The sequence below is a fragment of the Squalius cephalus genome, assembly GCF_949319135.1.
Source record: "Squalius cephalus genome assembly, chromosome: 21".
Taxonomy (NCBI): domain Eukaryota; kingdom Metazoa; phylum Chordata; class Actinopteri; order Cypriniformes; family Leuciscidae; genus Squalius; species Squalius cephalus.
In genome coordinates this window covers 32,566,717-32,579,113 of record NC_137142.1, presented here as the reverse complement: position 1 = coordinate 32,579,113, position 12,397 = coordinate 32,566,717, and the positions used below count along the sequence as shown (strand labels likewise).

General features: G+C 35.8%; 1 protein-coding gene across 1 annotated transcript; it reads right to left on the bottom strand.

Annotated features, from left to right (window-relative positions):
* tmem87b (transmembrane protein 87B) lies at positions 1-11,910 on the bottom strand. The gene is made up of 20 exons (XM_079854947.1): positions 11,734-11,910; positions 10,812-10,872; positions 10,604-10,695; positions 10,383-10,517; positions 9,465-9,521; positions 9,331-9,375; positions 9,125-9,218; positions 8,940-9,001; positions 6,974-7,157; positions 5,892-5,991; positions 5,721-5,814; positions 4,681-4,752; positions 3,630-3,738; positions 3,492-3,550; positions 3,297-3,400; positions 3,102-3,175; positions 2,912-2,982; positions 2,141-2,193; positions 1,974-2,004; positions 1-1,636 (listed from the first exon to the last, which is right to left on the bottom strand). Exons 1-20 carry the CDS (start codon positions 11,869-11,871, stop codon positions 1,595-1,597), a joined length of 1,677 nt encoding a protein of 558 aa, XP_079711073.1. The 5' UTR covers positions 11,872-11,910; the 3' UTR covers positions 1-1,594.
* Between the last annotated feature and the right edge of the window lie 487 nt (positions 11,911-12,397).

Sequence of the window (12,397 nt, the reverse complement as noted above, 5' to 3'; positions counted from 1 at the left end):
GACTGTAGTAAAGAGTCTTTATTGCAACCCACATTGTTTAACGTGTATGAAACGTGGATAAACATTCATGTAGACAGAAAACAGACAGGACCTGAGCTCTACTGTGCTTTCCTCTTTGAATAATGTGAGCTCACATTCGAGGAGACTACCTGGTTGTTAGCAAACAGAAAAGGCAATGAAAAACACTGTAAAGTAAAGCGTTTTTATGAAGCAAACAAAACAGTAACACATGAAGGACAAGGTCAGCATCATACAGATAAATTAAGCACATCACCGCATCCCATGACCAAAAGAAACCACAATAACTTAAAGTGCGCTTTATAATATACACAATTAAGAAGTTGTTTCACATGTTTCATTTCTTCTCAAGGACACATAAAGGAAATAAAAGACATCTTTTGGAAGTTTAACAGTCACATCGTTCTGTTAAGCAGACATGTCACAGAATGTCCAACCGAGACCAGGGCCGATTTTACAGTGATACTGCAGAACAAAACTTAAGAGCAGAAGTGTGTTAAGGCTTCAGTATGCGTCTACACACAGATCCAAGAGTTGTACGCTTTTCCTCAAAAAGAAAAACTAACATGTAAAGGAATATTTCACCATGAAATGCAAAAGCTGCAAGCCTTTATGCTACTTTGTTGCCTACAACCAAAGTTCAAGCTCAAAAAATGCATCTTAAAAACACAAAAATGCATCTCATGCGCTATATTCCAACTCAATAGTTTTGTGTGAGGAACAGACCAAAATATAAGTTATTCACTGCTCTTAAATCTCATTCACAAAGGTTTTTGGCCAATAATGGATTAAATTTAGCTCTGTTCCTCACACAAAGCTATCATATGATTTCAGAAGACTTGCACAAGTCGTATGCACTACTAAATTTTCTTTCAGAACTTCCATGGTACGAAAATGAGGCCAAATAAATAATTTCGATTTCAGGGGGAAAAGTTGAGCTGGGCTCTGTGCAAAACAAAAACAACTTCATACAATTATTCAGAATATTTATGAAAAATTAAGAATCATTCTGCGTATTTAAATCACTCCCTGTACAAATACAAATTCAACAAACCGACAGACATTCTACTATTCACATCATGTGCTGAAATTATAGACAAAATGTTTGAAATAACACTTTATAAACAGCCAAAGAAATGAAGAAGACGCTTTGGTCAACTTGAAGTTCCTTATCAATGTTTTTCAATATCAAATGACACTCACACAAAACAAACCCATTTGAATAATACATTATCTCTCCATATGATCAGTTCTTCATAATTTTGACAGGTATGTCATCACGAAAGTTTAGAAACATAGACCGTCGTCACTTTATACAGATCAATGATGACTTTAAAGTCTTCTGGACGTTTGAACAGTTCAGGAAAAAAAGAGGTATCACCTCACATAAAGTTCAGGTAGTGCGGCGTCTAGATCATCTAGAATGCGTCCACCGCTTCAGCACGATTCCTTCAATGTACCCCAAATCCGCCAACCAAACGGACCAAAGGAGGAGCCTGTGGCTCTCTGGTGAGGGTCAGATGCCAGTCGTAGGAACAGCGGTTTGGTTGATCTCTGGAGCTTTGCTTTCGCATCCTCACTCCATTTTAGACATCTCATACTTGGTGGTCATGATCTCCTGTTGAAAATCATGTATTAATTAATCAAATTATATGTACACAAGTGATGGACAAAATAATGGAAATGACATTTTAATGATGTGTCTAATGCACACATCTGACATTTCAATTTACAAACCAATTTTTGTCAGTTTTTTGTTTTTATTTAATTTCCAACATTAATACCTTGCTGTTCTGTACCATACTGCATACTTTAATGCAACGCAATAATTATAAAATGACACAATGTGATGACTCATTATTTTGTCTATCCCATTTCAGTAGCAAAACAGTAAGAAAAAAACTAAAAGATAAAGCAAAGCAAAGCTATGGTAGAAATAAAATGAGTTTACATACCTCATCTGAGTCGAGAAGAACAGGAAGAGCTCTGAAAATAAGAGACTTGAATAATTAGAAATTGACATGGGAAGTCGTTTTTTCTTGTAGACAGCAGAGGGCGTATGTATGTATGCATGTATGTGGGTATTTAAGTATGTATGTTTGTAAAACAGAAAATGACCTACACATCAGAAAGAGAGGTAGGAATATTGTCCTCCACCCACTTCAAGTCGTCATCCTGCAACAATCAAATATTTCTTGTTGCATGAATAATTACATGTATTGATATTTACTAGATTTTTATTATGGACATTCAAACACCCACGCAATCTTATTCTTAAATGACGACTCTGCTATGTCTATTAAAACCTTTGACAAGTACGATCACAGCTGAACATTCAGATCTGCATTCACGCTGCCACTAACCCAGAGGGAGCAGTTGTCATGTTTAGGAATGAAACAACTTCACAAACAGTCTTTTCAACCTATTATCACAGAAGTACTGGGATAAAAATATAATAATAACTCGGATATAAACACGATTGTCTACGGAAGCAAACAAAATCAGCATTTAAAAGAAACTTGATGCTTCAAATAAAAACTGTATCAATTACATTGTTACACCAGTAGGTGGAGACAAGTGACTGTTAAATAATGTATTTTCAGCATCAGAAATATTTCCTATTATTATCAATGTTGAAAACAGTTTTGCTGCTTCACATTTTTATGGAAAACCGTGATATATTTTTTCATGCTTCTTTGATGAACAGAATAAATAAAAAAGAACAGCATTTAAATAAATAAATAAAAAATCTTTTGTGACATTATAAATGTCTTTACTGTCACTTTTGATTATTTTAAGGCATCCTTGCTAAAAAAAAGATTGCTTTAAAAAAATGTTACTGTAAAAATATCTTTGAATAAGTTTTATAACTATATTGGAGAATGAAACTGACCGCATTAGCAGCTGCAGGCTTCACTGTTCCATTGGTTTCTGTCTTCGCTGCTCTCAACTTTATCCCATCAGCTGAAGATGAAAGAGTGCATATTAATTAACACACAATTTTCATTTAACACCATTTCCACACAGTGCAATAATATACAGTGAATACCTCAATACATATAGACAAAAAAAGGGTTACTGACCAATATTTGCAGACACCAGGAACTCTTCAATCTCTTCATCATCCGAGTCATCAATGAGCGGCGTGAAGGCATACCTACACACAGAGCATATGGACGCTGCTTTAGAAGAAATTGGTTTCTTTGGACTGGATTTACATTGGACTGAACATATCATCTAGATTTGGACCATAAAGATGATATGTTCAGTACGCTTGCCTTTGGTTGTTGGCAGACGGCCTCCACAGAAACATGATGACCAGCAGAATGATGGAGAAGAGGAACCTCCAGAAAGCATCGTCCACCCACAGCTCCATCCAGTCCTGCTCATAAACACACAACAACCAGTTTCAAGTGTTCTGGATCTGCTCCTATCTGAGTAGAGCTGTGACCTCAGAGAGTTCAGATACTCACCGCCTGGCAGTCTGATAACCGGAACTTCTTTGTTGTCCAAACCATGAAAATGATGGAGGCTGAAACACACGCCACATATAAATCAACTTTGACTGGGTTTCATTTTTTAACTCTATTCAGTTCATGCCTTATACTCACCGAGTACAGCAAAGATGAGCGTGTTGGTGAAGTGTCTGTACAAAGACAACTTCACTGGGTTTCTCCTGAGTTTTAGAGTCTTAATGGTTTGTGCCAGACTGACAAATATGTGAGATATAGTCAAGGAAATGAGACACAGGCTTATACAGGAACAAAAGACTAGGAATATTATGGGTTGTTATTAACCTAATGTTTGTGTGTCGTGTGGCATGCCATCAATTATCACAGAGGGAAAAATAATAATAAACTAGAATAGAATAATGTTGAAAATATGCAACTATCACACTACATTAAAAGTATAACCATGCACATAAATGTTAGGCATGAGACATACTCTACACAATATTGTGAACGCAAGCACTTCTAGCTACACAAGTTTTATATTTTGATATCATAATATGCCTATTATTTATAATATATTTAATAATAAAATACTATGTTTTGGTATGCAGTCAGGCTGAGTTAACTATTCAAGATCAAGATACACTACCGTTCAAATGTTTGGGGTCGGTGAGATTTTTTTAATCCTTTTTAAGACTTAAATTACTTAAAAGAACTGTTTTCTATTTGAATATATTATAAAATGTATTAATAACATTCATTTCTTATTATTATCAGTGTTGAAAACAGTTGTGCAGCTTCATATTTTTGTGGAAACTAGGATTCTTTGATTAATAGAAAGTTCAAAAGAAAAACATTTATTTGAAATAGAAATATTTTGTAACATTATAAAAGTCTTTGCTGTCATGTTTGATCGATTTAATGCATCCTTGCTTAATAAAAGTATTAATTTAATAAAAAAATCTAACTGACCCCAAACTTTTGAACTATAGTATAATGCTAAAATACACCAGCTTGCATTATATGGATCTTTACAGTAAACATTTCACATTGATTTACACAGTGAAGGACGAGGACATACAGACATTATGCTGAAAATAAAACGGATTATTCTAGCAGGAAAGGCATACGGCATCATGCAGGAATAAATATGGCCAATAGACACACTGTGCAGGGGCAAAGACACAAACACGGCTCCCTAAAAGGATATCCACCAACACAGAGAGGAGTCAAGCAGAGCCAGGGGAATGTTGGCTAGCAGGGCCAGGTCAGAGTCTTTAGCCTGAGAGAGAGAGAGATGGACAGCGCCGGGAAAATAAGGAACAAGTTCTTCTCCAATATAAACTGAAAACTAAATCACACTGAAATGAACATACACCTTGTAAAACACTTCTCAACTACACATGCAAGAAATATGCAATGACAGAATAAGTCATTTTAAACACGGTTAGGTTATCGGTGACGCTTTACAATAAGATCTCATTTGTTAACATTAGTTAATGCATTGGCTAAAATGAGCAAAACATCTTTAAAGCATTTATTCATCTTTGTTAATGTTAGTTAGAAGAAAGAAAATGTTTTTTATTTTCATTTACAGTGCATTAACTAATGTTAACAAATACAACTTTTGATGTTGTAAATGTTAAATTTGAGTGACATCAACTAAGATTAATAAATGCATTTAATGTAGAAAACTAACAAATGAAACCTCATTGTAAACTGATACCCTGATAATGTAATTTATTGTATAATTTGGGGAGGTGGTGGGTCTTATGGGGGAACATGCTGTGAATGATGTCCTGTTGAGTTTGGTCTTTATTTTTGTGCTGTCTTTCTTTTTACATGTGTTATTGTGTATTGTCATGTTTTGAGCATGTGTGGCTCTTGTTGTTATTTTCAATCAGTGATTGAAAGGACCCCCTTGAAAATGAGATGGTACATCTCAAGGGGCTATCCAAAATAAAAGAATGAATAAACAATGAATAATCTAACAGGTTTGATAAGCCCATCGGAAGGATATGAACCAGATGAACGAAGAATCAAACATAGCTAGTATGACATAAGAGATGAGGGCTGGTCCATTATCTCGACCCTTATAGATCAACATACACCAATCACATTCATTATTCACAACAGATAAATGCTTGCAACTCTAAAGCCCTAATGACGTCTCATTGACATGTATTAGAAGAAAACCGGCCGTTTAAATTAAGCAGCATAAGAAAAAATGCTCCAGGACGTCATCTTTACCCCAGTGATCCTCAGAACGCCCTCGATCGCAGCGAATGAGAAGTAAAGCACACCCAGACCCACCACTCTGTGCATGACGGTGCCTAAACGTGGTCTGAGGACAGAAAAACATCATCATCTCACGCTCTATAATCATCCTGAAACCTGCAAATCAATGCTTTCATCACTCACTTGACAATGCCGTACCCAAGACTAACGATGATGACGAGCAAACGGGCCAGAGTCCTCTTCAGAGCAGAGACGAGCTCGGCGAAGATCAGAAGACCCTGAGCTGGAGAGTACACAAACTATTAACTAGAAACAGAGTCAACTATTTACTATTAAACATAGAATCCTATTTGAAGTTTGTTTTTTAGTAAAAATATCGATCCAAGTGTCATTCATTTTAAAGGAGAACTCCGGTCAATTTTAACATTGAGCTCAGTTTTTTGTCAATTTGGAGTGCTGTCAGTACAGAGAACAATGACAAAAATCGGTGTTGCCTACACCGTGTTATCCTCTTTTTAAAATTTGCACCCTGTTGACTTCAATGGGGCAAGTTTTAAACCTGCTTTTAGCCTCTTAACATCCTTGATGTGTCATTACAAGTGCACAGGTCATGTGAGTGATTCCTTCAGAGTGAACGCGGGTCAATCTGACTGCAGTAGATGTGAAAGATATGAATAAAAATGATGTTATTTCAGCCAGCGCTCATACCTGTATTTACATCCTGTTTTCGGTCGAAGTCCAGAGTAATCGATTGTCGAGTTCACATGCATGATCATAGGTACTAAACCAATGTGCGTGAACTCGACAATCGATTACTATGGACTTTGACCGAAAACAGGATGTAAATACAGGTATAAGCGCTGGCTGAAATAACATCATTTTTATTCATATCTTTCACATCTACTGCAGTCAGATTGACCCGCGTTCACTCTGAAGGAATCACTCACATGGCTGGGCACTTGTAATGACACATCAAGGATGTTAAGAGGCTAAAAACAGGTTTAAAACTTGCCCCATTGAAGTCAACAGGGTGCAAATTTTAAAAAGAGGATAACACGGTGTAGGCAACACCGATTTTTGTCATTGTTCTCTGTACTGACAGCACTCCAAATTACAAAAAAATGAAAAGAAAATGAAAAATAAAAAAAACATTTTATCTCACGCAACAGTTTTACGTGTAACTTAAGTGTCTACATTTGTTTGGCCATGGTAAGAGAAGTTCTGAAATTGAGAAAGAAAGTGTGTTAGAGTGTATTCTGACTAACACGCAGATCCCACGTTGTTAGTGTTCTGATATTCAGCGCAGAAGACGGCCTTCTCTATCATGCCCAAAAATATGACTCCTGCAATCCAGAACTGGATCCTCAGCAGGTCTTTCCAGTAGCAGGACGACCACACGAACCAGAGCAGAGCGTACAAAATGTACACCATACACATCACCATGTAGAACTGAAGAAAAGAGACAGAAAATGTGTTATTACACAACACCGTTTCAACCAAAAACGGAAAACTTTTTGCCTTTTGGCTGTTCATTTACACTACAACAGTGTTTTGGGGGCCTGAACAAGCAAACTTTGGAAAACAGGTTTCAAAGTGCAAGTCTCCTTGTAACAGGGCTGCCAACTTTTGAGTTTAGCTTGGAGTGAGATTTTTGGGGGGGGGGGGGGGTGTATGTAAAAACAAATATTGCATCACAATAAGTGTAATTGTGATTGTCAAAACATTTGGTAACGAAATAGAATTTTATGAAGTTTAGTGACAACATGTTACAATGTTTACATTGTACAATGACTGGTAGGATACAGTTTTTATTATTGCTTGACAAAAATTTCAAGATTTCAATTCCATTCTTGTGATTTGATTCTGATTTTGATTCAATATTGACTAATTTGGATACATGTTTATTTTAAATTTTATTTAAAAAAATAATCTCACCTAATGCTGTAAACATATAGGGCCCAATCTGCTGGTATTATTAAAGGTTAAAAATAACAAATTAAATTAAATATAATGCAGTTTTTTGTTATAATAACAATTATTTAATGACATAAGTAAAAATAATAAATATGTAATATAGTGTGAAAAATATGGAAACAAAATCTCCTCTCTAGCAATTTTTTCTATTCAGTTAACATGCTATAGCCATTAAATGGCTTTTCTGAGGTAAATGTAACGTTATGTGACATAATTGTTCTCCTGCTGTTTTATTGACCTCTTTCCGTGGTTGAAAAACACTAATTGGTCGATATTATGTATACTTTCGGTAAGTTGTACTGCATCTTTAAATAAAAAAGTACCAGATGATCGGTTCACGTGCACTTGAACTGAGGCGCTCAGCGATCTGTCACGTCACATTTACAAGCGCCAAACGTATTTTTGCCTGAATTTCGTAATAAAATTGACGGAATCTAAGAGCTGAGAATTAGTTTAATATTAAAAGTACCTCTTTTCTCCGCAATTTTTCTGTGTGTGAGAAAATGGATGTGTGGCGTGAGAGCGTGTGAAAAGTGTCAATTGTGTGAGTCTCACGCTCAATGCGTGAGAGTTGGAAGCCCTGTTGTAAACTATCAAGTGTGCGTATCACATGTTCAATCCATAGACAGTATAAAAAGGTTCAATCTATAGGCCCGTAGTGTTTCTTCACAAAATGACATCGCCAACTACTGGCCTGGCAGCAGAATACAGCGTTTTTAGTCGTTTTCACGAATCTGTGAGAACGGGAATCGTTTTGACAACGTTGTCAAACGTTTCCGTCTTTAGTACACTGTTGTCATGTAAACGTAACCTACGATTTTTTTACAATTAAGATTTTAGCATTCACCAGATTAAAACCTTCCACTTAGTAAAGCACATCTCTCCTCAACCAGACTTAAGCAGGATTTAAACTTTCACTCATGTTCACAGCACAAATATGGCAGGATAAGCTTAATAGGGCTTTCTAGGGTTTTAATTATGGCTTTTGATAAGAAAATTGATAAAAAAAATATTTTGCAAGATTTTTTTTAAAGAAATTAATATTGAATGAAGGCATTCAGATTTTTATTAAATAAATGCAGCCTTGGTGAACATAAGAGAATTCTTTCAAAAATATAAAAAAAAATCTCACCGACCCCAAACTTTTCTGAACTTGTGTATATTTAATTATAATAACGCATATTATATATTTTATTATAACACTGATCTTATTGCGCCAATAAACAAATGACACAAAACCGATGAGCAACTACTTACGATCATGAGAGGCCATTCAGTGACAGAGAGAAAGCCGTGGGTTCCCTTCATCATAACACTGACTGAAACACACAATTTAGATAAGATGCAATGAGAAAAGACGACGTAACTGCACAGAAACACCTTTTTAAGCAGCGAATTATTCATGCATTTATGATCAGATCAGATAAGGTGATTATGCCTACAAGTTAAATTCCAGTTGACATCATGTTTGTTTGGATGGATCGCCACCACCAGCAGGTACGGCCCGTCCCTCCAGGTCGTAGCAATCACATTTTCCTTCCAACAAAGAAATTATGCGCCATTATGTAACAAATCTTTTACTCTCTCAATCTTTTACTGCAGGCAAATTGGCAAATACTCCATATATTATGTCCCAGAAATGTCTCACCTTTGCTTCAGCCTCAGCAACAGGAGAACTTGTGAAACTGCCTTCCTAATATTAAAAAAACAAAAATATGTTTCTCTTAGATATTTGGAGAACAATCAGGCTTTTGAAGCAGGTCAAAAGTTCACGGCAACTACCTGGATCTCGCCATCCACTGCAACCGTTTTCAGTGTTTTCGGTTCTGCTTTTGATTTCTGCAGAGAAATATGTAATAGACAACATTTTAAAAAAGCAAGTAACATTTGATCTCCTAACATGCAATTATGAAATAAAGATTAACATCAGCTGACTGTCAGGAAGTTGAAAGAGGTTGTAAACAAGACACTCATATGACATTATTGTGAGCTGTTTTTATAAGTATACATCACGCTAGTATTTGTTGAACTGCCTTTAATTTATGCTGATTTTAATGTTTTAAGACACATCATTGTGTCCGGACACAGAGAATGTGAGAATGAGATTTCTTTCACATTGTAGTTGTGTGTGTGTGTGTAGTGTACTACATAAAATGCAAAAAAAATAAAAAAATAATAATAATTCTGGTCTCTGACCAGTATTGTTGACTAACTAAAACTATTAAAAATTAATTTTGTTAATTGAAATAAATCTGAACTATAAAATTTTTAAGAAAAACAAGAGAAATATTTCCTTACTTCAACTAACTGAAGTACTAAAATTACTAAAACTGAAATAAAAATGGTCACAGTTAACATAAACTAACATTACCTAACAATAAGCAATATAGCATTTATTGATGTTAGTTAATGAAAATATTCTTGTTCATATTAGTTCACAGTGCATTCACCAATGATCTTGAAAGCTAAACAGAAATATTTAAAATAATAAATAAACAAAAGTGACAAAAGCACATAACATTTACTAAAATGAAAACTGAAAATATAAAAAGAAAAATAAGATTTTTCTAAACGGTATATACTAAATAATACTTAAACAACACTTATCTGGACTCACAATAAAAAATGTCAAGTCAAGCTGATTAAAAATGAGGCAATATCAGCTACAGTACTGAGTGAGATCAAGTGTTGCAAACGTACATTGAACATAGGGAAGATGTGCATGTCACTGCGGCAGGAAAATTCCCTGTATTTGTGCTGAATATACTCTCCGGGTCCGAGAGGGTTCGGGTCCATACTCTTGCCTCGACTCAGTGGCGTCTTTTCATACATTTCCTGAGCGAGCAAACAAACAAGCGATCAACAAAGAAAGAGCATCACACACAGCTGGATTTCAGAAGCATACTACAGGTGCCACTCACTTCAATGTTGTTGTACTCATTGTGACATGGGTAATGCTTCAAAAACCACTGAATGGTGAACGTCACTTCCTCTGGGCAACCAAATGATGTCACTGCAAGGAGAATAAAGACCTTACGTCAATATGCAGTTAATAACAATCATATTAAATTAATGTGTTTATTCAGCTTCATCTTTGATCTATGCAAAAACACAAAAAACCCCAGATACCTTTCAGTTCAATGTCAGTGTCCTTATACATGGATTTTCTTAACAATAAAGGTCTTGATGTCTAGAAAAGAGAATATTGAGTTACTGAAACATATACAGAAAACATACAATGTACAAAATCTTTCTATAGTTTTTTTTTTTTTTTTTCAGAGAAAGAGCTTGCTAGTAAATTAAACTAAAGTAAATGGCATTGTCTTACAGTGGCAGCCACTGGAAACCTTCGTGGAAAAATTAGACAGGTCTTTAAATATTTGATAAGACCTTGTCACAAACTTTAACACAGATCATATGGACAATCAAAGGTGACAGCGTCACAGTCAAAAGCAATAAAGTAAAATCCTCAGTTTGCAGGAAAAGGCTCCATTTATTGCTATCAGATACAGCAAATAGTGACAAATGTTCTCTTTTTTCCCTCAACACCTTGCTTCTTTGCATTGTGTCCTGCGTGTATAGTGATTAAACTGGTTAACTTATATTGTAAATACTATCATTTATGGCACATCATAGCAGCCTGCTACATGACCCAGAACTAACAAATACAACCATCTGATCATGACAGCAATATTAAATATGGGGCTCATTACCGCAGCCCTTCATGCCAGTTAAATTAGCAAAAAAGACACAATATTAATTTTTGGAAAGCTGTAGTATGAATCACTGAGCTATCACTATCACTGACTCCCCCCATGTAAACACAGCAGCGTTATACTTCAACAATTTAGCAGTATTTCGTAATCCGAATGACTCCGACAGCCGTTTCATAACGTTTTAATCTAATTTCTAGGGGTTGTCTTACTAACAGTAACGTAAAAACTCGTAATCTATAAAATAAAGATGCCCTGGTATATAATACTAGCTGTTAGCATTTGGCCTCTTCGCTCATTGTCATCCATTTATAATCAAAAATATCATCCACTCTCACATTAAGCACTGTGATAGTCCACATTCCCATCTCTGGAGCGGCGTTAACTCCATTTAATGATGAAACGATTAATAGAAATGGGATTAAAAAGAGCAAACGGCTGCTGTCCCGTATCCACCGACAGCTTCGGACGGCCATGTTTACTGACCAGAGACGCACAATCACACGCACGCGCGCGCGCGCACACGCAAACACACGCACGCAAACATACACAGGCTGCGTCCGAAATCGCATACTGTCTTGAGTAGGTACTTATTTTAAATTTGAGTAATTACTTCAGGGCTGCTAAAAAAGGTATGTTATATATAGTATCATATGCACACCAGAATCTCGCTGGAAGTAGAAGGTCATCCAGGTATTTTTTTGCCCACAATACTCTTTTATCAGTAGCCTACTGTGAATTTGGACATACTGCTTTTGTCACATACTGTTTTTCGTCAATTATATAGTAGGGAAGTATGTGATTTCGAACGGAGCTACACACACACACACACACACACACACCTGTGCGTGCGCGTGACCTGACACGTCATGCCCTTCCTTGTCATAAAACAAACAAAATATCGTTTCGACAAAATTAATCCTCTCATAAACCTTTTGAAATTAAGCGATAACAACTAAAAATGACACACAATTTTATTGACACGCCTGAAATGACAATTTT

Coding starts and splice junctions, on each gene's coding strand:
- tmem87b (XM_079854947.1), bottom strand. CDS start 11,871: ATGGCCGTCCGAAGCTGTCGGTGGATACGGGACAGCAGCCGTTTGCTC. Junction 3,176..3,296: donor CCGTCTGCCAACAACCAAAG/GCAAGCGTACTG, acceptor CTCTGTGTGTAG/GTATGCCTTCACGCCGCTCA. Junction 1,637..1,973: donor TTCTTCTCGACTCAGATGAG/GTATGTAAACTC, acceptor GATTTTCAACAG/GAGATCATGACCACCAAGTA.